This window comes from Perissodus microlepis, chromosome 14 (genome assembly GCF_051167445.1).
Source record: "Perissodus microlepis isolate ML-2025 ecotype Zambia chromosome 14, ASM5116744v1, whole genome shotgun sequence".
Classification (NCBI taxonomy): Eukaryota; Metazoa; Chordata; class Actinopteri; order Cichliformes; family Cichlidae; genus Perissodus; species Perissodus microlepis.
In genome coordinates this window covers 267,860-293,097 of record NC_140474.1, presented here as the reverse complement: position 1 = coordinate 293,097, position 25,238 = coordinate 267,860, and the positions used below count along the sequence as shown (strand labels likewise).

The following is a 25,238-nucleotide window of genomic DNA, read 5'->3' as shown; positions in this document are numbered from 1 at the left end:
CTGTTTAAGGCTCTGATATCTATTCTGTATGACTTAAAGCAGTTATGACATGGTCTGATTTTCTCCCCCAATAAAGGAATATTTACTATACCAGTCTACTCTTCATTCTATCAGCAACATTTATCACAGCTTGTACATTTTCTTTTTATAAATATACAGGGAGTGCAGAATGATTAGGCAAGTTGTATTTTTGAGGAATAATTTTATTATTGAACAACAACCATGTTCTCAATGAACCCAAAAAACTCATTAATATCAAAGCTGAATGTTTTTGGAAGTAGTTTTTAGTTTGTTTTTAGTTTTAGCTATTTTAGGGGGATATCTGTGTGTGCAGGTGACTATTACTGTGCATAATTATTAGGCAACTTAACAAAAAACAAATATCTACCCATTTCAATTATTTATTTTTACCAGTGAAACCAATATAACATCTCCACATTCACAAATATACATTTCTGACATTCAAAAACAAAACAAAAACAAATCAGCGACCAATATAGCCACCTTTCTTTGCAAGGACACTCAAAAGCCTGCCATCCATGGATTCTGTCAGTGTTTTGATCTGTTCACCATCAACATTGCGTGCAGCAGCAACCACAGCCTCCCAGACACTGTTCAGAGAGGTGTACTGTTTTCCCTCCTTGTAAATCTCACATTTGATGATGGACCACAGGTTCTCAATGGGGTTCAGATCAGGTGAACAAGGAGGCCATGTCATTAGTTTTTCTTCTTTTATACCCTTTCTTGCCAGCCACGCTGTGGAGTACTTGGACGCGTGTGATGGAGCATTGTCCTGCATGAAAATCATGTTTTTCTTGAAGGATGCAGACTTCTTCCTGTACCACTGCTTGAAGAAGGTGTCTTCCAGAAACTGGCAGTAGGACTGGGAGTTGAGCTTGACTCCATCCTCAACCCGAAAAGGCCCCACAAGCTCATCTTTGATGATACCAGCCCAAACCAGTACTCCACCTCCACCTTGCTGGCGTCTGAGTCGGACTGGAGCTCTCTGCCCTTTACCAATCCAGCCACGGGCCCATCCATCTGGCCCATCAAGACTCACTCTCATTTCATCAGTCCATAAAACCTTAGAAAAATCAGTCTTGAGATATTTCTTGGCCCAGTCTTGACGTTTCAGCTTGTGTGTCTTGTTCAGTGGTGGTCGTCTTTCAGCCTTTCTTACCTTGGCCATGTCTCTGAGTATTGCACACCTTGTGCTTTTGGGCATTCCAGTGATGTTGCAGCTCTGAAATATGGCCAAACTGGTGGCAAGTGGCATCTTGGCAGCTGCACGCTTGACTTTTCTCAGTTCATGGGCAGTTATTTTGCGCCTTGGTTTTTCCACACGCTTCTTGCGACCCTGTTGACTATTTTGAATGAAACGCTTGATTGTTCGATGATCACGCTTCAGAAGCTTTGCAATTTTGAGACTGCTGCATCCCTCTGCAAGATATCTCACTATTTTTGACTTTTCTGAGCCTGTCAAGTCCTTCTTTTGACCCATTTTGCCAAAGGAAAGGACGTTGCCTAATAATTATGCACACCTGATATAGGGTGTTGATGTCATTAGACCACACCCCTTCTCATTACAGAGATGCACATCACCTAATATGCTTAATTGGTAGTAGGCTTTCGAGCCTATACAGCTTGGAGTAAGACAACATGCATGCAGAGGATGATGTGGACAAAATACTCATTTGCCTAATAATTCTGCACTCCCTGTATGTAAGCAATGAGCCAAATTTAGTAATGCCAACATACTGAAGGAACAACATTTGTCTCTTATATATGATACACCTATATATGCACTGTCAAAGACACTTGTCTTTGAGTGAAGATTTAAGGTGATAAGACATATAAATAACTGCAACTTGAATCTGTACTGAGGCTCAGTATTTGACACAGAGTTCATGTTCACTGCTGTAATAGCTAATAATGATTAATATAATAACTATAATATTGTCCATATTATATTTACATTACCAAAGTGATGTGACTTTAGTCTCATGAACAACATTAGCTAATTGTTATTTACTAACTGATCTTAAATGACTGTTCAGTACAGAAATGAAGCCCAACAATCATGTTTTACTGTCCTGTGGGCTCAGCCTCAGATACTTATCAAATCACACAAAGCTCATGTAGAAACAAACAAACAAATGAACAAAATATGTTCTCCTTCATTTCTGTCAAACAAAGTTGTATGACACGTTTCCAGCGGTTAGTATCATGGTTGCTAGGCAACCTGGGAAGCGCAACGGAGACTAGACCGTCCCATACAGCCCATGTGTTTGCAACAAACTTGCCGTTTATTTTGCAAATCGAGCTCAACACTGCCCCTAGCGTCCTGGAGCACTTCCGTTGTGTTTTGGAGTTTGCAAGTGTTTTGGAGTTTGTACGTACTTTGTCTTTAGGGGCCACCGTATGTTTCCACACCACTGAAGTTTTTTTTACCTCTCTTTTCAACCAACGACAGTCACTCTCCTCTCCAAATAACTTCTGCTTAGCTTTCCGAGCTTCCCTCGGGTCCTCTTAATTGTTGTGACATGTGTTCGAAATGCAGAGGTGCGCTCGACTTGCCACACGGAGCAGCGCGAGAGTAAAGCACGAGGGAGGGGCTAATAATCGGCTCAGTCATTTTTAATGATCGTTGAAAGCCCAGATCGTAATCGAGATTAAAATTCGATTAATTGAGCAGCCCTACCTTCTCCCAGAGCTTTTCATCTGATATTATAAACTTTGCAGTAAATTCGGGTGTGTTTGATTTTCTCTCGGCTCTGATCCTTGTTGGCGTCGTTACCTTTTATCACGTCTGTTCATGCACAGATATCCTCGTGTTGGTGTTGTTCCCACATCATCATAATAAATGTTGTTCCAGGTTCAACATTGCAAGTGACCAATCACATTGTTGTGACGTCATACTTTTGTGACTTCGGAAAAAAACGCCATAAAAAAAAAAAATCTACTGAACTTGCGAGAAACCGCCGCTGCCGCCGATCCAGCAGTTGGAACTCTTTTCAGGATACTGTTCTTTAATAAACGGCGAGCATTATACATGCTGTCCTTGCAACACTGGAATGTCATAAATGAATCAATCGCTTGGCTTGCAAAAGCATGACGTCACAACAATGTGATTGGTCAGTTGCAATGTTAAACCTGGGACAACATTTATTATGATGATGTGGGAACAACACGACGATATCAGATCATCCTCTGTTCACAGTGTCACTGCCTGGCGTGGCTCGTGTTCACAGCAGGTCTGCCGATCGGGGCAGAAATCACACGCCCAATCACAGATCGATACCACATCACTTTTATTTCAACACAATGACTCACTGAGAAAATACAATCTTTGAAAAACGGAGAGCTGTCCTTTGTTTCCTTGCACTGTCACTAATGAAAAGAAATAAAGAAGTGGGCGGGGTTTGTCGGGGCCCTTTCACCTCCAGCACGCTGCTTTAAGACAAAGTTGTCGAACGGCTCGGAGATCAGAGCTGGACTCGGCTCCACGCAGGCTTCATCAGAGAAACCGCGTGGATGAGTCTGAAAGCTGCAGAGAGCTGTATCTGTGACGCTCGCCACGCAGAAACAAAGAGCAGACCGATCATGCTCTACTGGTCCTTTAGAGGCCGCGGCCCTGCTCCGCCCTGTCAGTCACATGACCTCCTGCAGTTGTTCTTCAGCCTCAAACTTACAGAAACAGGTTTTAGATGCAGGATGCGGACCTGCCTTAACATGGGCCGGCGGGTGCCGTCTGTCCTGTCCCCCGGGTTTAAATCATCCCGCTCCACTGAAGCGACGTGTAGCAGACCCTGGCGTCTGGCCCCGGCGAACACAGAAGGACCGTCTTCTTCACGTTGGATCCCAGACGAGCCACGGCGAGGACATCCAGCAAACACACGGACTCATCCAGAGACACACAGACGGCGATAAAGTGAGCGTGGAACCGCAGAGGGTCACCTGACGAGACATGACCACACAGAGTCAGCAGCAGCAGAAGCCTGACATCACTGACGTCAGCAGTGATGTCAGGCTGTCAGCCTCAGGAATCATTCTGGTCAGGTGTTGAGCTCCTCACTCACCTGGATACACCAGGAAGTCTCCTCCAAACTTTCCTGCTGAGGTCAGGTAGAAGCCCCGCCCCCGTAGGTCTCTGAACACCTGGTACCTGGCGTCACAGCGGGGCTCAGCCCCAGTTGGCCCGTAGGCCTGCAGGAAGGCTCGGGCTTCGGGACAGTAACTTAGCCCCGCCCTCGCCGTGCTCAGCTGGACTGCCATTGCTGACTGCGGGAAGGTGAAGTTCTGGTCCAGAGCCTGCAGGCGGCGCCGCAGGGCTTCATCTGCACTCGCAGCGCCAGACTCTGCACCTGAGAGGACGGGCACCGTGAGCGCAGCCGCCAGGTACAGAATGCAGAAACCTTATCACGGCAACACTCACCTGTCATAGCTCGGAGCAGCGCCAACTTCCTGTCCTCCAGTGCGAGGACGCTCTGCTCCTCAAAGCTCCTCTTCTCCTCCTCCTCGTACTTCTGACGGAGCTCCGCCCCCCCCCAATCCTGCTGAGAACAACAACACATCAAACACACAGGACGCTCGGCCTTGGAGTTCCTATGACAACCAGCAGTGAGTCCGTGCCACAGAGTCCCGTGTTAAAATAAACATGTCTGCAGCCTGACACGCTAACTGTATGTACAGGGTGACCGTGACCTCGAAACAGCCAACATGGCGGCCAGCTTAATGAGACGCCACGATGAGCGCCAGCACCTGTAACGACCCGCTCTGACCTGGCAGCGGTCCGGCAGGGCTGCAGCGGCGCGGCGCTCCCTCAGCAGCCCCTCCTCCTCTGGCAGCAGCAGCAGCGGTCGACCCAGGCGCCCGTTCTGTCGGGGCGTTCGGGGCAGCGACCCCAGGAGTGCCCCCACCAGGCCTTGAGCCCTAACAGCCCTCAGGTCCTGCATCCTCCACACCAACGGGGCGGAGTCACACAGACTCACTCCCACAGCTGGGGCGGCATCCTCTTCCTCAGAGCCCAGACGCCGCTCCCCGCAGGACAGCGCCTCCATCAGGACGACCTGTGGAGACAGAGGACTCAGTCAGCTGACGTGCAGGTGTGAGAGACACACACACGCAGTCTCTGCAGGAGGATCAAATGATGGCAAGCTGCTAGCAAAACTTTATTCCACAAAAGAACAAAGTCCAAGCGCAGCAGCTGCCTCAGTCGCACACAGATTACATGAAATACATACAGCACACAATGTTTCACAACTTGTTGTCCTGATGTGGTCCGGATAAAACGCCGTTCCAAAACCACTGGGATCACTTTTTATAGTCTCTGACATAAACGTGTGGAGTGTGAGCACGCCAGAACAAATGAACAGACTCGTGTGTGACATCACAGTTTGACTGTTTTAAGGACACCTTTGGTAGGACACACCTGTGGACACGTTTAAAGGACACGTCCTTCTTCCAGGTAATACCAGAGACGAGGCGATTCCAACAGAAGACTGCGTGTGCTTAGAAACAGGATCCTCCTGGAACAGAGCTCTGACCTCTTCATCACAGTTTCAACAACATCAGAATTACAGACAAAGAAACAAAAGCTCCAGTTTTAGACAGGATATGAAGAGGAAGATGACATCACACATGCTTGTAGGAAGCTGAGGAATAATAAATGTGTTGTTTAGAGAGGAGGAAGGAAGACAGAGCAGCGTTCTCATAAGAGTTCATCATTGAAGATTTCTTTATAAAAATCTTCAGCCTTATCTTTGCTTTTTCACTGCAGAAGATTTCTTTGATTCTTCTGAGCTGAAGAGTGAAGGATCCATTCCCAGCTCTACAGCTCACCTGGAGATGCCCGCTGCACGAGTACTGAAGCCTCTCAGAGACCGAGCTCAATGAGCACCGACTGAAACTGAAGTTTAATGAGCCTCGTCTTTGTTGGTCTTTAGGGAGAACGATACCGAACAATCAAATCTCACATTTATTGACGTGAAGACAGAGACCTGCTGCTCTGTAGGAGACGTGAAGTGTTTTAATAGCTAAACGAAATTTGGCTCCAAACTTGTATCGTCTGCTGACTGACACTCTCTGAGCCGACAAACAGCTGAGGAACCAGCCGACTGAGCATGCGCACTTACGGTCCGATCCGAGGCTCACTCCGACTCTCCGGTCCGTCAGCCGATCCAATCCCCGAGCTCACGAGGGAGCGCCTGCTGCACGCGCCCGGTCCCGACCTGCCGTAAACTGCTGCGGCTGTAGCTGTTGTCAGTTGTCACTACCCGATCCGTACCGGAAACGCAAAACCATCCTTTCGGTGCTTTTTAAATGAAACCAAACAATATGTTAAAACCATACAACATTCTCAAAATCAAAAAGCTGTCAAAACCATAAACGTATGTTCCCTGTTCAATATCATCTGATTCTTTAATAGACTGTGTCTATTTTGTTTTTTTATACGAACCCCCTGACATTGTGTTTGCTACTTTGTATTTGTATGTCTGTATTTTGTGCTTTGTCAATAAAGCGTATTCAAAAAAAAAAAAAAAAAAAAGATCCGTACCGGAAACCCGATCGGTACCCCGCATGCGCAAATCTTACGTCACTTCCTCTTTTTGCCAACATTGCGACATTCAATATATTTGAATGATACGGTTAGCGCCCAGTTAGCTCCTAGCATTTCTCAACAGCTCTGCTTCCTTTTCGACTACCGGGACATTTAACCCTCTGGGGTCCAGGGTATAATTGGCCGTTTTTGACTACTTTTGATTTTACCTCCATATTTCATCTTTAAAATATGTTTTTCTTGCCTTGTTTGGTATCATTATTTTCAGCACAACCTCAAATATCTGAAATTTGAGTTATTTTTTCATTTTGGTATACTATATTAACACAGTTGATCTAAATTCAGACAAAAAATTCAAAATGCGAGTAGAAAGAAGTTAGATTTTTTACTGTAAAACCTACAAACATGTTTAAGGAATCATTTTCATAACTTGAAATGCAAATAGAAATTGTACATTTCTAAAAATTATGCACAAGTTTTGCAAACAACAAAGTTATATGGTACTATTCACCTAAAAATGCAGCCAAGGCCTCAGGCGTTTTTTATATAACCATTTAAATCTATTTACAGAACATTCAGGTGTGCTGCATCAAATAAGAAGGCACACAAATTATTTGTGCCAGTCCAAAAAATGTAGTTTGTGTTCAGTATAAGACAGAGGAGAACAGCACAGGCCTAAACCCTGCAGGTCTGACAGCAGGAGGTGCATCCATCCTGTTTTCCATGTGGGAACACGGTTTACACGGGAATCTGCCTTTGACGGCTTTTTTTGGAGAAAATATGAAATTCAGCAGTATAACTGACACACAATACAAGACAATAACTACACAACAAACTAACTACAGCCTCCAAACACGCTAAACGTCACTAATGTCTCACATATGAAACCTCTCTCTCTTTCTTTGGCTCGCCCGCTTTCCGCCACGGGTGTCACTCCTAAAAACTTCCCCTTCTCCCTAAACAACCAAGTGTCACATGTTTGCCATATTATTTTTTTGATTGGCTGACATGGTAAAATCTAATACCAATAGGGAAGGGGTGTTTTTTCTTTTTTCACTCGCAAGCGGAGAGTGTTTGCTAGCGCTGTCTGTAGAAAACGCCGTTTTTACCGTTCTTCCCGCTGTAAACGCCACTGTGTTGTTCAGAAGAAAACATCGCGTGCATTATTTATCATAACTCTGGTTTTACGTGGCCCATCGACACAATTCAAAAACTGGTATATAGTTTGAAGTCTGCACTTTCGACCCAAGTTGAAATGGAGACTCTGACTTACTGCATCTTGTAGCTATGTCGTCTTAAATTGGTCATGTGATTTTGACGCGCCGGCGCATCCGGCGACCCCAGAGGGTTAAACAATGGATAATCCGTATACAAACAAATTCACACTTTTCTCCTCAACAGAGAGCGTTCCCCGATTGAACATCAGCGCCGTAAAATAAGAAGAATGGCGCCTAATTACAGAGTTAATAATACTGACTTAGTAATGTGTCACTGAAGATTCATCAGCCAGATGAAGTGTTTACTGACAATTGACAGTGATAGCGGACATCATCATCACTATTCCAACAATCCTCTCCACACAGACAAGCATAAACACACTCGACTATCACTAAATTATTATTATTATTATTATTATTTTGAATACGCTTTATTGACAAAGCACAAAATACAGATATACAAATACAAAATAGCAAACACAACGCCACAATCTCTCATTGGGAGACAATGTTGTCTCCCAATGAGAGATTGTAAATGTGTGCAAAATTTAAATAAATTAAAAAAAAAAAAAAGTTGGCAAAGAGAGGAAGTGATGTAAGATTTGTGCATGCGGGGTACCGATCGGGTTTCCGGTACGGATCGGGTAGCGACAGGGCGGACCGGAAACACGAGCGCTTAGACCGGAAGAAGCAGCGCAACTGCCGGGTCACGTGAGTTCCCTGCTCTTTCCTCTGAAAGTGTTTTTAGTTGAACAGTGTAAGAAGTAAAAATGAATTAACACAAGGGGACTTAAAGACTCAATTAAACGCAAAGCTGTTTTTCTGTTCTGCAAGGGGCAACAGGCAAATTGTTTTTTTCTCCAGGAAACTCATCCTGAGGAATCTGATGTGAAATTTTGGTCACAACAATGGGGAGATAAATTTTTTTTAGTCATGGTACAAACAGGTCGGCTGGGGTTGCTATTTGTTTCAACAGATGTCCTGGTAGGCTTTTGTGCAACATGGAAGACAAAGATGGTCATTGGGTTGCCTGTGTGTTAAATACTGATAATACTCTGATTATTTTGGTTAATGTTTATGGATACAACAATGATCAAGAGAATAAGAACCTGCTGCATCAAATTTCTACAGTTATAAAGGAACTTTATACCAAATTCCCCACTGATTATATAGTAGTTGGAGGTGATTTCAATGTGACTCCTGATGAATGGTTGGATAGATGGCCTTCAAAATTTTTAAGAGAACATAAAAACCCAATATTTGAAAATTTCGCTAATGATACTAAATTAATAGATGTGTGGAGATTGTTAAACAAAGATGTAAAACAATTCACCTGGCACAAACCTAATGGTCAAAGCAGGTCACGTATTGATTATTGGTTGGTATCCAACTCAATTTTACAATATGTTAAGGAAACAGTCATCTCTAATGGTGACCATTGCGCCATTATTCTAAGACTACAAAGCAAAGACCAAAACAACACATTTAAGGATTATTGGAAATTTAACTTTAAGATGCTGAGAAATGAGGAGTATTGTAATTCTATTAAAAATTAATTTTAGATATCCAGAATGATGAAGCCATCAATACACCGATACTCAAATGGGAATATCTTAAATTTAGAATCAGAAAAACCTCAATTGCATTCGGTAAAAAGTTAAACAGACAAAGGAAAGAAGAGGAACCAAATGTAGTAAAAGAACTTATGAATCTTTATGGCAAATTGAATTGGACTGAGGAAGAAAAAGGAAAAATTAATAACTTACAATCTAAATTGGACGAAATGTACCTTTATAGAGCCAAGGCTGCTTATTTGCGATCCAAAGCCAAGTGGATAGAAGAGGGTGAAAAGAACACTGCCTATTTTTGCAAACATGAAAAATGTGAGTGAAGTTGGCCCCCCCACCTTCTTCAAATCCAACAAAAGTGGTATCAAACGTTTGTGCTACGTTTGTGCTGGTTTGTGCTGCAAAAATTTTCGTTTGTGCTGCTATCATTTTAAAGATATTAATAAAAATTTCTAGAGGTCATCAGAGGTCAACCAGCCCCCCCACATTAATTAAATCAAACAAAATTGGTGTTAATCAACTGTGCTACGTTTGTGCTGGTTTGTGCTGCTAAAATTGTCGTTTGTGCTGCTTCTGTTTTAAAGATATTAATGAAAAGGTAAAGGTCAAAAGGTCAACCAGCCCCCCCACATTACCCAAATCAAACAAAATTGGTGTTAAACGTTTGTGCTACGTTTGTGCTGGTTTGTGCTGCAGAAATTTTTGTTTGTGCCGCTATTATTTTAAAGATATTAACAAAAATTTCTAGAGGTCATCAGAGGTCAACCAGCCCCCCCATATTAATGGGATCAAACAAAATTGATGTCAAACGTTTGTGCTGGTTTGTGCTGCAAAAATTTTTGTTTGTGCTGCTAACATTTTAAAAATTTTAATAAAATAACGTCTTGATGCGTGCTTAATCATCCAGGTAAGTAAATCCCAAAAGGTTAATTCTGTTCATCTGGACATTTTCAGTTGGAGAAAGGTTTCGTCACTCATCCAAGTGACTTCTTCAGTCTCAGCTGACTGCAGGTTTCCCCAACCTTATAAACACACGTGAGTGAAGTTGCCCCCCCTACCTTCTTCAAATCGAACAAAATTGATGTCAAACATTTGTCCTGCAAATTATTTTGTTTGTGCAGGTTATGTTTCCCTAATTTTATAAACAGTACATGTACAGTGAGAGAGAGATGTTACATCTGTCTTCACTTGCATCCCAGCCATAGAAGCGTTGGAGGTCGTTCATAAGAGATTACAGGATCATCCCAACCTCAGCAACAGGACCACTCTCAGCACTGATCAGTTGTGTTTGCTTTTGGAACTGTGTCTTAATTCCACCTATTTTGCATAAGGGTCAGTACAGGCAGAAATCTAGGTGTGCCATGGGTTCCCACAGGCCCCTGGTCAAAGTCACCAAACCAGTTCGTAAGCAGGTACAGGTGTGGCCAGAAGGGTCCTCAGAGGCACTGCTTTTCCACCACAGGCTGCCACACACGACAACACCACAGACTTTCAGGAATATACAGAAACTGTCACTGCCTACATCCCAAAATGCATCAATGATGTCACAGAGACCAGGACTATCACTGTCCGGGCCAATCAGAATCCATGGCTCACAGGTCAGGTTTAAATGCTCCTAAGGTTGAAAAATGCAGCCTTCAGAGCCGGGAATTAGGTGAGTCTAAGAACAGCAAGGGCAAACCTGTCACGTGGCATCAGCTATAGCAAAGCTTCAGCGACAGCAGAAATACTTGGAGGCAGTGGCAAGGAATACAAACCATCACAGACTACAAGCCCACTCTACAGACCGTGGTGACACAATCCCCAGACAGTGTGTGGAGATCCCTTGCCAAAATCAGTACACGCAAAGCTCCAGGTCCTGATAACATCCTTGGACAAGCACTGACGGACTATGCTGTGGAACTCACAAATGTCTTCACAGACATCTTTAACACATCACTAGGGTCAGGCCGTCATTCCCACATGCCTCAAAGCCTCCACCATCATTACTGTACCCAAGAAGTCATCTATCTCCTGCTTTAAGGACTACCGTCCTGTCAAACTCACCTCCATCATTATTAAGTTAAGTGCTTTGAACGGTTAGTCATGCATCAAATCAAATTATCGCTTTCCCCCAACCTGGATCCATTTCAGTTCGCATACCGGTCAAAACGCTCAACCGATGATGGAATTTCAACTGCCCCTCACTCAGCCCTCACACATCTGAACACTAGAGACTCATATGTCAGAGTGCTGTTCATAGACTTCAGTTCAGCATTCAACACCATCATTCCCCAGCAACTCATTCGCAAACTGGATCTGCTGGGGATCAGCACCTTGCTGTATAACGGGCTGCTAGATTTCTTGACAGGAAGACAGCAGACAGTACGGGTCGACAGCAACACCTCCAGCCCAAGAACACGGAATACGGGGGCTCCCCAAGGATGTGTGTTGAGCCCCCTTCTCTTCACTCTGCTGACCCACGACGAGATCTACTACAGGGGTGAAGTTAACCATCTGGCAGAGTGGTGCAGCAACAACAACCTGTCCCTGAATGTGGAGAAGACCAACAGCGACTCTACTTCCTCTGCAAACTGAGAAGCACAAGAGATTCAACCCCCATTATGAGCACCTTTTACAGAGGCACAGTTGAGAGTATCCTTACCAGCTGCATCACTGTGTGGTATGACTCCTGCATTGGGTTCTGCAGGAAAAAATGACAACGGGTAGTGAGAGCAGCCGAGAGCATTGTGGGGACCTCTCTTGCCTCCCTCCCCAGGAGATCTACTGCACCTGCCTCATATGGAAGGTCCTCTCCATTACAGGTGACTCCACTCATCCCTTCAACAGCGTCTTCAGTTTGCTGCCATTAGGAAGGATACTGAAGAGCCTCCGGGCCAGAACCAGCAGACTGAGAGACAGCTTCGTCCATTGGGCTGTCAGGATGCTGACCATCTCTGAATCGAGAAGGGGGGCCCAAGGGTACATCTTTTGCCATCTTACAATGCTGTGATTGCAGCCATTCCCCACTTTCTGTGAATGGTACTCATGGCCATTGATCAGTAGGCTTTGATTAGTTGTCATTGATCAATGGTCATAAGAATTTGCATACTAACAATCATGGAACTAACCCCCCAGCACATTGTTCATTCAGTGGCGCTAGTTTCCTTCACTATGCAAATGTACTGTTTATAAGGTTGGGGAAACCTGCAGTCAGCTGAGACTGAAGAAGTCACTTGGATGAGTGACGAAACCTTTCTCCAACTGAAAATGTCCAGATGAACAGAATCAACCTTTTGGGATTTACTTACCTGGATGATTAAGCACGCATCAAGACGTTATTTTATTAAAATTTTTAAAATGTTAGCAGCACAAACAAATATTTTTGCAGCACAAACCAGCACAAACGTTTGACATCAATTTTGTTTGATTCCATTAATATGGGGGGACTGGTTGACCTCTGTTGACATCTAGAAATCTTTGTTAATATCTTTAAAATGATAGCGGCACAAACTAAAATTTTAGCAGCACAAACCAGCACAAACGTAGCACAGTTGATTGACACCAATTTTGTTTGATTTGGGTAATGTGGGGGGGCTGGTTGACCTCTGATGACCTCTAGAAATTTTTATTAATATCTTTAAAATGATAGCAGCACAAACGAAAATTTTTGCAGCACAAACCAGCACAAACGTAGCACAAACGTTTGACACCAATTTTGTTTGATTTGGGTAATGTGGGGGGGCTGGTTGACCTTTTGACCTTTACATTTTCATTAATATCTTTAAAACAGAAGCAGCACAAACGAAAATTTTAGCAGCACAAACCAGCACAAACGTAGCACAGTTGATTGACACCCATTTTGTTTGATTTAATTAATGTAATTCTAGAAAAACGTAGACAAGAATATAATTCAATATGTAACCTAATAATCAACGGAGAGGAATGTACAGACCCTAAACGCAAATGAACTTTTTACAGTAACCTTTATAAGTCTTCATACTCAGAACAAAATGTCACCTCCTTCTTTGACAAAATCAGTAATTGGATTCCAGTAATTGATGATAATTTTAGAGAAATTTGTGATGAAGACCTAACTATAGAAGAATTTGATTTTGCTATTAAGAGCATGGCATCTGATCGCTCACCAGATGGAATAACAACTAATTTCTATAAGCACTTTTGGGAAGACCTAAAATTACTATTATTCAGTGCGTTAAATGAATGTATAAATCAAAAGGAGTTTATGGCAACAATGAAACAAGGAGTTATAAAAATTAATTCCAAAACCGGGGAAAGATAAGAAAAAACTAAGTAATCTAAGACCTATAACACTTTTAAATACAGACTACAAAATTTTTACATACATTTTAGCAACAAGACTAAAAACAGGTATTTCTGAAATAATTAGCCCAACACAATCAGGATTTCTCAAAGGACGGTTGATCCAAAATAATATCCGCTTGGTTTTGGACCTTATCGATTACAATTACCTAATTAAGGATGATGGTTTTATGTTGTTCTTGGACGTCCATAAAGCATTTGATTCTATTGAACACACTTTTATTATTAAGACGTTTAAACATTTTGGGTTTGGAGATGCATTTCTGGATATGATCACTATGTTATACACTGATATTAATAGTTGTGTTTCTCTTTCAGAAGGCACATGTCCCAGGTTCAGGGTGGAGAGAGGTATCAGGCAGGGCTGTAGCATCTCACCTCTTTTATTCATTGTAGCCACTGAATTACTTGCTATTACTGTCATAAATTCAAACATCAAAGGATTATACATAAATAACCACAAATTACTAATAAGTCAGCTTGCCGATGATACAACAATCTTTCTAAAAAATAAAGAACAAATTCCATTGGCCTTAGATACAATAAAGATCTTCTCTGATGCTTCTGGGCTACGCCTGAACCTGGACAAATGTGAACTCATGAGTATCCACAATTGTTCTCACTCTTCTTTGTACAATATACCTGTCAAAAATGAAATCAGATATCTTGGAATCTGGATAACTAAATGCATGGCTGATAGTGAAGAAAAGAATATTCAGAATACAATTGACAAATGCAAAAAAACTCTGAACCATTGGCTACAGAGAGATTTAACGTTGTTCAGCAGGATAATGTTGACCAAGGTTGAACCTTTGTCCAGATGAATCTGTCCAGCTTATTCCCTAGCCATCCCACCGAGAATTATAAAAGACATCAATAAGGTGAATTTTAATTTCATATGGAAAAATAAACATCATTATATCAGTAACAGGGACTTGATAAAAGACTATGAAGAGGGGGGTTTAAAAGCAATCGATTTTGAAATAATGAATGGCATTTTAAAGATTAATTTGCTCCGATCTTTCTTAAAAAATGATAATGAGATCTGGTTCTTGATACCATCTCTTATTTTCAACAAAGTTGGGGGGATCCAATTCCTTTTAGTATGTGATTTTGAAATTTCTAAACTACCCATAAAACTTTCCAAATTTCATCAACAAGTTTTGTTAAATTGGAAATTAATGTTTAAACATAACTTTAGTCCCCACAGCGTTCCATTGTGGAATAATAGGGTGATATTGAATCGGGGGAAATCTATATTTGTGGAAGAATGGATGACAAAACAAATTTGGTCTGTGACACATATAATGGATGAAAATGGAGATATACTTGAATTAAACAGGCTTAATGAGAAATATGACATGAGTTGCTCGTTCGAGCTCTATAAAAAGGTTTCACAGAATATCCCAATAGTCCTTGTCAATACGATAAAGGACAATTTTTCAAATATACCGACTCCAAATTTACATAAAATTAAACTAGATGGTCTTGACTTGGTTAATGAAAAATGCAATAATCAGTTTTTGAGGAGGTATTTGGTTAACACCTTATATCCAGGAAGACAAAACATTCACTCATCTTTAAAGATTTTAACAAATCTGAGATCTCATTGATCAGAACCAAATATTTAAAATTTCCAATTCCCCCCAAATTTAAAGAAGTCCATTTTAGAACTACAAAAAATATTTACCCCTCCAATGAATTTATGAGAGACAGATTTAAATTTGTGTTAGACAACTGTTATATTTGTAAAACAACTTCGGAAACAACAGAGCACATGTTCTATGGGTGTGTGACAATCCAGAATTTATGTCCTAATATTGTCCCAGTATGGAAATATTGATTTTTGGTCTTTTCAAAATATTCAAATTGGAGCAATCCTTAAGGACAAAAATAGTGAGTTTTTAGTTAACAATCTCATTATTATAACAAAGTATTACACACATAAATGCCGATATGCTAAATCCCCCCCTTCATGGCCTGCTCTTAAAAACGAACTCTCCCTGTTCCGTAAGTCTCTTAAGCTAATAAATAAACCCCAAGCAATCAAATTGCATAGATTTTTAGAAGAGTTTGATTTTTCTTAGCCCCTTATTTAAGTTATGTGTCTTGTTTATGGAACCTCACTTTTAGAGATTTTATGATCCCCCTTGTCTCCTTTATTTCTGTTCCTTGTTTTTCATTCTTTTTTATTGTTATTTATTTATTTTTGTATTGGTTATTCATCTTTTTATATTATTATTATTATTATGTAGATGTGTGTGTATAGATGTGTGCGTATGTATGTATGTTTACTTTCAGTTATTGTCGATTTCATTGTGGTGTACCAACTGCACTGTGGCAGTGATGTGTATTCCTCTGATTGGGAGAAAAGAAAGAGGTGTGATTCTGTTCTGAATGATTCAATATGTCGCTTGTCTCTTTGAGATTGTCATTGTTATTGTTCTAAATAAAGTTCATTAAAAAAAAAAAGTAAAAATGAACACAGACCACAAACAGAGAGCAGCAAACGGTCATGATGGGTCATAGGTCGTTTGGACGTGCTGGTGCGTCCGTGGACTCCAGAGGGTTAAATCAGTTTTTGATGGTTATAAAAATGTTCTGTGATGATGATGATGATGATGGCAGTATGTAACACATGTTTTGATCTGATAAACACACCTGATGTCTGATCCTTGAAGACATCAGTCGTCAGAGATGGACGCTGCGTCGTTAACACTGACCTCAAGCTTCGGCTTTTGGATCCGATGCTTGGAAACTGCTGAACTCCTCTTCAGTGGATGGGGTCCTGTGGACGTGTCACCACTGCCACCCAGACTCTGACACAGCCTAATGTTCCTCAGCTTTGATGCAGAAACACTCGTTTCACACCCAAGGATCCACTGAGGGGACGACAGCGATCAACCAGATGACACCGGGCTGTCCTTTGGTAAACTCCGGGACACCTGCTGCTGTTTTTCAGTTTATAAGACACTAAGTTCAAATCCAGCTGGACACAGGTAACTGGTTAAAGAAGTGTTTGTGTTTATTGTCTTACTGTTTTTAAGGTTTTAAGGTTTTTAGAGGATGTAGAAAATCCATGTACTGCAAACATGTTAAACAGCAGCTTGAGAGAATAAATAATTCTTCTGATAAATATCAGTTTAACATAAAGTCAACATAAACAGGTGTAAATGTAACCAAACCGTTGGTGTTATTTTAACATGAGGTGACTGCAAAGAGTTCACATGAATGACAAACACACAAATCATGTTGGTATGAAAGTTGTGCAGTTATACAACAAAGATTAATGTTGACTAAACACAACTTTATTTCATGTTAATGAAGCAGATGGTTTTTGTCGACCGTCTGCCAAAGCAACCCCGGAGTTTATCACCGCAGACACGGGGAACATTGTTCAGTCAGCTGATCTGAAGCCACCGAGCGTTTCACTGGTTGAAGACAGAAATGTCCACAAACAAACAGCAGCTGAGAGCCGCTGCAGTAAAGGTGGCAGCGCATTAAAGAGCAAAGAAGCACATGGTAACGTCCATGAGCTGTCAGTGTCAGCGGAGGGTTTGCAACCAAGTGTTAAAAATGAACGTTTTATTTTCACTTATCTTTAGTTACCTTAGTATGGAAGCCCGTTTCCGCCAAAAAACCCAAGTATCCACAAGTCGAAATTTTGACTTATTAACTCGAAATTTCGAGTTAGCTCTGCCAATCAGTAATCTACATGAATGAGGTCACTTGTTACCCGGAAGCATATGGTGCAAAGTAGCGCGCATTCAAAACCGGATCGCAACAAATTGGCGCTTTCGCGAGTACGTTTGCTGATAGTAACGCCATGTGATTCAGCTAATAACACAAGGATTTCATCATTTGAAGCCACGCTGAAAATACTCAGCAATCTGTGCATTCATGACTGGATGTAGCTGTAGCATTTGTACCTGAGGGCTTCAGCTTCCGGGTAACAAGGAAATGACATCATTCACGTAGATTACTGATTGGCAGCGCTAACTCAAAATTTCAAGAAAATAACTCAAAATTTTGAGTTATGGATCCTTTTTTCCCCCTTAGTGGCAGAAACAGGCTTCCATACCCTGGAGCCCTGAAATGACGGCGTTGTTATAAAGTCTGTAGCTTCTCAGTTTTCTGCAGTCTGTGTTTAACTCACTGAGTCAAAGCTGAGCGTCTGCACTTCACCTGCATCTCCAGAAAACCGTCTGCATCCTGTGGACCTGCCTGTATAAATGATGAGCTGCCCTCATGGTGGAGCTCGTGTGTGTAAAACCATCAGCAAACTGGACCGAGGTCGCCCGGCCCACTTTAATCACTTAGTGGTATTGAGCACATTCCAGCGCCACCTAGAGGAAGAGACCATGATCTGAGGAGCGGCTCTTGGCTTTACTTTGACTGAACTTCTGCTCAAACATGATGCTAACCTCGTGGATCAGATGCTACTTCCATAACCTGGGATGTTTGCAGTGTTTCAAAGACGTGTGCGGTCCTGTGGCGGATACTCTCGATAAATGAGACACAGCGTCTTTGCTTTTCTTTCCTTCTGTGTCACAAACCTGACGATGGGCTTCGCTGTGCCGCTGGGAGCGAACATTACTGTGAGTCCCGAACTGGTAACTGTTGAACGGACGGAAGCGGTGCAGCTTCTGATCTCGACCACAGACGGAACATCAGCATCTACATCCAACACACACACACACCGTTTCTCCACACGTCTGAGTGACTTTTATTACATTCTATCAAAGAACTGGTGATGATGGCCGGCTCGTATAAATACAGGCAGGAACAGCACACGTATGACAGAGAACGCGATGTCTGAGCTGTCGCTGGGATTTCTGCTGTGGATGAACCCCACACACACACACACGCCCTGTCCTCACGCACAGACTTCCTGTCCTCAGGCCTTGTGATGGCGTCTTGTCTCGCGTCACCTTTGACAGAAACATAACTCTGCTGAGTTTGTAACTTTGAACCTGGAGCTGTGTTTGTGACAGACAGACAGGGAGATGCTTTATAAGCCCGACACATCTGCGCTTTTCAACAAAACATTTACAGCAGCTGACATCATCAGATTGCAGCGGCAGGGCAGCGTCCAGCTGAAATGGCAGGGCTGACGGTACGTTTAAGGCTCGTTTGGATTCAGGTAAACAACACGCTCCTGTGATGTCACAGGGCTGAGGTGAGTGTCCACAGGCAGGAGGAGGTCCTGTCATGTCTGATAAGTTTGTGTTAAAATAAGCACGCTGGACAGATAAGAACGATATGAAACATGATGCTGCGCCCCCAGAAAGGCGGAGCTTAAGGCTTATCTTAAACCTCAGAAGTAGAATCCACACAAATGCAGGCCTGAAGGACACATGACCCCGCCTCCAGCATCTCCTCATCATGACTCTTCTTAAAGAGACTTCCTGGACTCCACAGATCACTCCATACAAGACATAAATATCTGACCTGCTACAGCTGCTGTTACCTGGGTAACATAGGCCCTCCCCCCTCAGGTGTCCACACTTTGCTGATGAAGTTACAGAGTTCCTGCTCAGCAGCCTGAAGTAAAGTCATTAAAGGGTTAAACGTGTCAGATACCAGAGGACGCTGTGATTGGTCTGCTGCCGACTTACAGGTGGGCACCTCAGTCCTGCAGACTGGATCTGGGTCTCTGACGAGTTTCAAAGTGGGGATACACCTCGGGCAGCGACTGACACGGCTTATGATTGGTCAGGTGAGAGTCTTCTCGTTCTGATGCTCAGACACTCAAACCAACAGTGATGTTCTGGCTCCTCCAGCAGTGAAATCAGGTTGGGAGCTTCTCTGACTTCCTGAAACATGACGCAGACGGTCACGAGATGCACAGAGAGAGCTCTGTGTTTCCTGAACATTTCAACAGCCTGCAGGAACACAAACGTCCTGAATGATAAACCCCCCCCTCCTTGACCTCCTGCTGATTGGCTGGTGGGTGGGGTGACAAGGCACTGTGGGGTCATGTAATTGGTTGTTTCTCCTGAAATCCTGGGTGTCTGGGTTCAGTCAGGTTACTGAGAACCAGCACAGACCGATCCAAGTCCAATCACAGCGAGTCCTGGACCTGCGTCTGTAGGCTGAGGCGCTGGTCCAGGGTCAGAGGTCAGGTAGGTGAAGTGGTGAATAGCAACACAGGAGAGCAGGCAGCTGTTGCTGGGCAACAAAAAGGGGAAAAAAACAGTCAGTGAAACCTGCAAACAGAGCTCAGAGTCAGTGAAGACCACAGTGTTCATCAAGCTAATGTTAGCTTTGCAGCTTGTGCTAATGTTCCTGAGATAGCATTAGCAAGTAGCTGTGAGTTAGCTGCAGAAATGTGCTGATGTTTCCCAGACGGCACAGCGACGTGTTGACCTCAAACGTTCGCCCCATGGGTGGTGGCCCAACTACACCTATACCTACAGTTACATAATAAAATGCAGCGTGTAGGCTGCTACAAACATGTGTTCAGTGTTAAAAAAAATGATCCCTGCATTCACAGTTCCATGTATGACGGGTTTCAGTACTTCATGTCTTATCACTGTGTCCTGGTTCTTCACTGCACCATCCAGCTACACCACTCATGATCTCCAAGCAGGTAAGCTACACCCACCCAGCGGAAAGCCACATTGGCACTACTTAGCTGTCCACTGTGAGGGTCATGCACAGAGAGGTGGAATGTAGGCAGAGCAGCACTACGACGGAGAAACGACCTCTTCCCTATGACAAAGACACACACCTACCCTACATTAGAGCTAGCACCACCTACACAACGCCCTCAGCGTGATTTACTGACTACGTTTTCTGTAATGGCGACATCAATGATAGACGCTGCTGTCTGGGTTGGTTCCTAACATTAGCTGATAAAGTTAGATCAGTCAGTCCGCAGACTTGGGACGAATCAGACGCTTTTACCATGTGACAAAGACAACACTGAGTCTGTTAGCGCCAAGCTAACATGAGCCAGAATGTCAGGTTGTCCACATAAAGCAGCAGTCACCTGGCAGCAGTTAGGCCTCGCTGGCACTGCTGTTCCTGTTCAGCTCTCTGATGCCCTGCAGGATCCTCTTCATGTGGCCCACCTTCGTCACGCCGAGGTCCTGCACACACCAGAGGAGGTCAGTGAGGCTGGGCAGGCACTTCCACTCCACCATCCACCCATCCATCCCATCACCACCATCCATCCACCACCATGCATCACATCTTCACCATCCATCCATCCATGCTACATCAACCTATACCTATCAGCAGTTAGCGGTGACCCAGCGGCGTACCTTTAGGTCCCTCCTCTCCAGGTGGATGAGCTCAGCTCCACGGACGTCGTGACCAATAAAGATGTCTTTATACTCAGTGAGACACAGAAAGTCCAGCCACGCCCCCACCTCTTCTGTCCCCCACTGGTGAACTGAGACATCAACAGGAAGTGGTTCAGACAGACAGAAAACACCGCAAACAGTGATTTCATAAAATGCCATGACTATATTATCCTCTGTGAATTTAATCCCACAGAGAGAGACAGATGTTACCTGGCAGAGAGAACGTGGCGCATGTTTCTTTGTTCTTGTTGTTCTTCTCCTTCTTGAACTTTGGGACGAGGCGGAACTTGGCGCCCCGACTGCGCTTTGAAAAATCTGTCAGTGGACCCTGAGAGACAGATGTGCAGAAATGTTTGCCATTAAATGTTTTCACGCTTCCTGGGTTGGTGCTTTTCATATTACCACCCGCTAAACACCTCGAGGCGGTTTGGTTAGGTGATGCACTGGGTGTTTCTTCACTATGTGTTAATAGACCTCTCTGCACTGAACTGTGCACTCTGCAGTCTTTTTATTGAAAGAGGTTTTGTACAATCACAAACAACAAATTAAACATACAAGCAGTACAGCATACTGCTAAAAAACAAAAACAAAACTCAACCCCAAAAACACATTGACATTTACAGATGTATACATGCACACAATTGTACAGAGGCAGCTATTGTCCATCTTTCCATTTGTCAATAAATGTCAGAAATGGTTGCCAGGTAGTGTAGAAGCTGGACGTGGATCCTTTGAGGGAGCGTCTCATCTTTTCCAGTTTAAGATACAACATAATGTCTGTGATCCATTGTGAACATGAAGGTGGAGAGGAGTCTTTCCACTGTAACAACACACATCTCCTAGCTAACAGAGTGCAAAAGGCGTTTTCTGCTTATGTTTGTTCAGATGCCTCCCCTGCGGGACGGTACCGAATAGACCAGCAAAGGGACAAGGATCAAAAGGCTCTCCTGAAATCTCTGACAAAGTAGAGAAAACCAATTGCCAAAACTGATGAAGCATTGGACATGTCCAGAACATATGTAGGAGGAGGGCTGGAGCCTGCTTACATTTATCACAGGTAGGATCCAGATCTGATCTAAATCTGGACAGTTTAGTCTTTCACCAGTGAAGTCGATGGACAATTTTAAACTGAATAACAGCATGACGTTGGCAAATAGCTTCTTCCCCAAAGCCATCACCATACTCAACTCAAACTTGTACAAAAAGTAATCTGCACTGAAATATCATCAGTTCTCTGCCTGTCTGTCTCTGTCAGTACTGTACTGTGTATAGTAAAATTATTGTATAGTTTTTATAATGTGCTATAAGCACGTGTGCACTTTTATAGAGCTGTTTCTAATCTCATTATACTATGTATAATGACAATAAAGGCTTTCAATTCAATTTCAATTGAAGATGAATAGATCCTCCTTATAATTTTCAGCCAGTCTTCTCCTGAAATTTCAACATTTAAATCTTTTTCCCGCGTTAATTTAAAATGATTGAGAGTGGTTGAGCTGTGTTGGATTAGTTTATTATAGATGTTACCAATAATTTGGTTCTGATCAAATGCAACTTTAAAAATATCATCTAGCAGAGAGACCGGTGGACGAGAGGGGACGCAATCAGTATGTGAGGATACAAAGTTTCATAGTTGTATCTAAAAAAGTTAGATTTGGGTATGGAGAACCTGTTTACCAGTTGCTGAAAAGAGGCAAATTTGTTGCTTATGTAAAGGTCTTACATTAACAAAATACCATTTTTACACCACACCTGAAAGCCTCCACCTGATAAGGAGGGGGCAAACATATGGTTTCTAATAGCTGGTGCAAAGAGAGAAAGACTATGTAGCCTGAAGGTTTTCCTAAACTGATTCCAAATACGAATTGAGCTTATTACAACTGGATTATGAAATCCTGTGGTCATGAAATCCTTCGAACAACTGGTGTTAGCCCATATCATATGTGTGGCGCTGTCACTTGGTGTTCGCTCGCTCTGCGGTAGAGTATCACTTCCTGTTCCTGCTCAAACACAGTGGTGTTTCTGAGTAGCTTATTTGCTTAGCAATTTAATTAACAACTTTTAAATACATTCTTCTTTCATAGTATAATCTTCACGTGCTTCATCCGAAGCACACTTTCTGTGTACTCACTACCTAATTTATAGCCAAAGTATTCACTCACTGTCTCTGTACTGTTTCGCTAGCTTAGCTTAGCTCGTAGCCGACTCGTTAGCACCATGGCTACTTCACCTGTCCCTCCTGCACTTTCTTGCTCATTGTGTCAGATGTTTAGTTACTCCTCGGCCTCCTTTAGCAGTAATGATATCTGTAACAAATGTAGCATATTTGCAGCTCTGGAGGCCAGGATTACTGAATTGGAGACTCGGCTTCGCACCCTTCATTCACCCGTAGCTAGCCAGGCCCCTGTAGCTGGTGCAGCCGAAGATAGCGTAGGCCCCGCTAGCTGTTCCCCGGCAGACCCCAAGCAGCTGGGGAAAGAGGGCGGCTGGGTCACGGTGAGGAGGAAGCATAGTCCTAAACAGAAGCCCCAGGTACACCACCAACCCGTTCATGTGTCTAACCGTTTTTCCTCACTCGGCGACACACCCGCCGGGGGTCAAACTCTGGTAATTGGTGATTCTGTTCTCAGACATGTGAAGCTAGAGACACCGGCAACCATAGTCAATTCTCTTCCAGGGGCCAGAGCAGGCGACATTGAAGGAAATTTAAAACTGCTGGCTAAGGGTAAACGTAAATTCAGTAAAATCATAATTCACGTCGGCAGTAATGACACCCGGTTACGCCAATCGGAGGTCACTAAAATCAATATTGAATCGATGTGCAACTCTGCTAAAACAATGTCGGACTCTGTAGTTTTCTCTGGTCCCCTCCCCAATCAGACCAGGAGTGACATGTTTAGCCGCATGTTCTCCTTAAATTGCTGGCTGTCTGAGTGGTGTCCCAGAAACGATGTGGGCTTCATAGATAATTTGCAAACCTTCTGGAGGAAACCTGGTCTTGTTAGGAGAGACGGCATCCATCCCACTTTGGATGGAGCAGCTCTCATTTCTAGAAATATGGACAAATTTATTAAACCCCCCAAAATATGACTATCCAGAGTTGGGACCAGGAAGCAGAGTTGCAGTCTTACACGCCTCTCTGCAGCTTCTCTCCTCCTGCTACCCCCCCCAAAAACCCATCTCCATAGAGACTGTGTCAGCTTCCAAAAAGACAAAAAACAAACTAAAAACCAGCAACAAACAACTTAAACATAAACAATCAAAAAGAAAGAACAGTACAGTATCCACATCTGAACCAAAGAGTAAAACAGTGAAATGTGGATTATTAAATATTAGGTCTCTCTCCTCCAAGTCTCTGTTAGTACATGACTTAATAATTGATCAACAAATTGATTTACTCTGCCTTACAGAAACCTGGTTGCAGCAGGATGATTATGTTAGTTTAAATGAATCAACACCCCCGAGTCATTCTAACTACCAGAAACCTCGAAGCACAGGCCGAGGGGGCGGTGTGGCAGCAATTTTTCACACCAGCCTATTAATTAATGAAAGACCAAGACAGACTTTTAATTCATTTAAAGCCTGATGCTTAACATTGTCCACCCCAGCTGTGAAACTCAGAAACCAGTCTTACTTGTTATCATCTATCGTCCACCTGGGCCTTACACAGAGTTTCTGTCTGATTTCTCAGACTTTATATCTAATTTAGTTCTGAGCTCAAATAAAATAATTATTGTGGGTGATTTTAACATCCATGTAGATGCTAAAAATGACAGCCTCAACATGGCATTTAGTCTGTTATTAGACTCAATTGGCTTCTCTCAAAATGTAAAAGAACCCACCCACCACTTTAATCACACTCTAGATCTTGTTTTAACATATGGCATAGAAACTGAACATTTAACAGTGTTTCCTGAAAACCCTCTCCTGTCTGATCATTTCCTGATAACATTTACATTTACAATAATTGATTACACAGCGGTGGAGAGTAGATTTTATCAAAGTAGATGTCTTTCTGAAAGCGCTGTAACTAAGTTTAAGAATATAATCCACCCACTGTTATCATCTTCAATGCCCTGTACCAACACAGAGCAGAGCAGCTATCTGAACGCTACCCCAACAGAGGTCGATTATCTTGTTAATAATTTCACCTCCTCACTACGTACGACTCTGGATACTGTAGCTCCAGTGAAAACTAAGGTCTCTAATCAGAAGTACCTGACTCCGTGGTATAATTCTCAAACACGTACCCTAAAGCAGA

General features: G+C 42.9%; 2 protein-coding genes across 10 annotated transcripts in view; both read right to left on the bottom strand.

Annotated features, from left to right (window-relative positions):
• Positions 1-3,294: 3,294 nt before the first annotated feature.
• On the bottom strand, positions 3,295-7,915 carry tsen34 (TSEN34 tRNA splicing endonuclease subunit). Of its 6 annotated transcripts, none has more exons than XM_084951219.1 (6): positions 7,833-7,915; positions 5,432-6,313; positions 4,782-5,069; positions 4,436-4,556; positions 4,080-4,364; positions 3,295-3,957 (listed from the first exon to the last, which is right to left on the bottom strand). In XM_084951219.1, exons 3-6 carry the CDS (start codon positions 5,058-5,060, stop codon positions 3,770-3,772), a joined length of 873 nt encoding a protein of 290 aa, XP_084807345.1. In that variant the 5' UTR covers positions 5,061-5,069; positions 5,432-6,313; positions 7,833-7,915; the 3' UTR covers positions 3,295-3,769. The 6 variants fall into 6 exon arrangements, with proteins under 6 accessions (XP_084807345.1, XP_084807346.1, XP_084807347.1 ...); XM_084951220.1 differs by having other exon boundaries at positions 5,432-5,528; positions 5,842-7,868; XM_084951221.1 differs by having other exon boundaries at positions 5,432-5,548; positions 6,135-7,868.
• Positions 7,916-16,667: 8,752 nt separating this feature from the next.
• Positions 16,668-25,238, bottom strand: part of dgkd (diacylglycerol kinase delta) — a 38,005-nt gene continuing 29,434 nt past the window's right edge. For 3 of the 4 annotated variants that reach the window (XM_084951873.1, XM_084951875.1, XM_084951874.1), the window contains 4 exons: positions 21,188-21,305; positions 20,936-21,066; positions 20,662-20,761; positions 16,668-19,838 (listed from right to left, as the gene is read on the bottom strand). In XM_084951873.1, coding sequence (XP_084807999.1) covers positions 20,672-20,761; positions 20,936-21,066; positions 21,188-21,305 — 339 coding nt within the window. In that variant the 3' untranslated portion in view covers positions 16,668-19,838; positions 20,662-20,671. The remainder of the gene's footprint in view (positions 19,839-20,661; positions 20,762-20,935; positions 21,067-21,187; positions 21,306-25,238) is intronic. The other variant, XM_084951872.1, reaches the window with a different exon arrangement.

Coding starts and splice junctions, on each gene's coding strand:
- tsen34 (XM_084951219.1), bottom strand. CDS start 5,060: ATGGAGGCGCTGTCCTGCGGGGAGCGGCGTCTGGGCTCTGAGGAAGAG. Junction 4,557..4,781: donor CCCTGCCGGACCGCTGCCAG/GTCAGAGCGGGT, acceptor TGTTGTTCTCAG/CAGGATTGGGGGGGGGCGGA. Junction 4,365..4,435: donor GCTGCTCCGAGCTATGACAG/GTGAGTGTTGCC, acceptor CCGTCCTCTCAG/GTGCAGAGTCTGGCGCTGCG.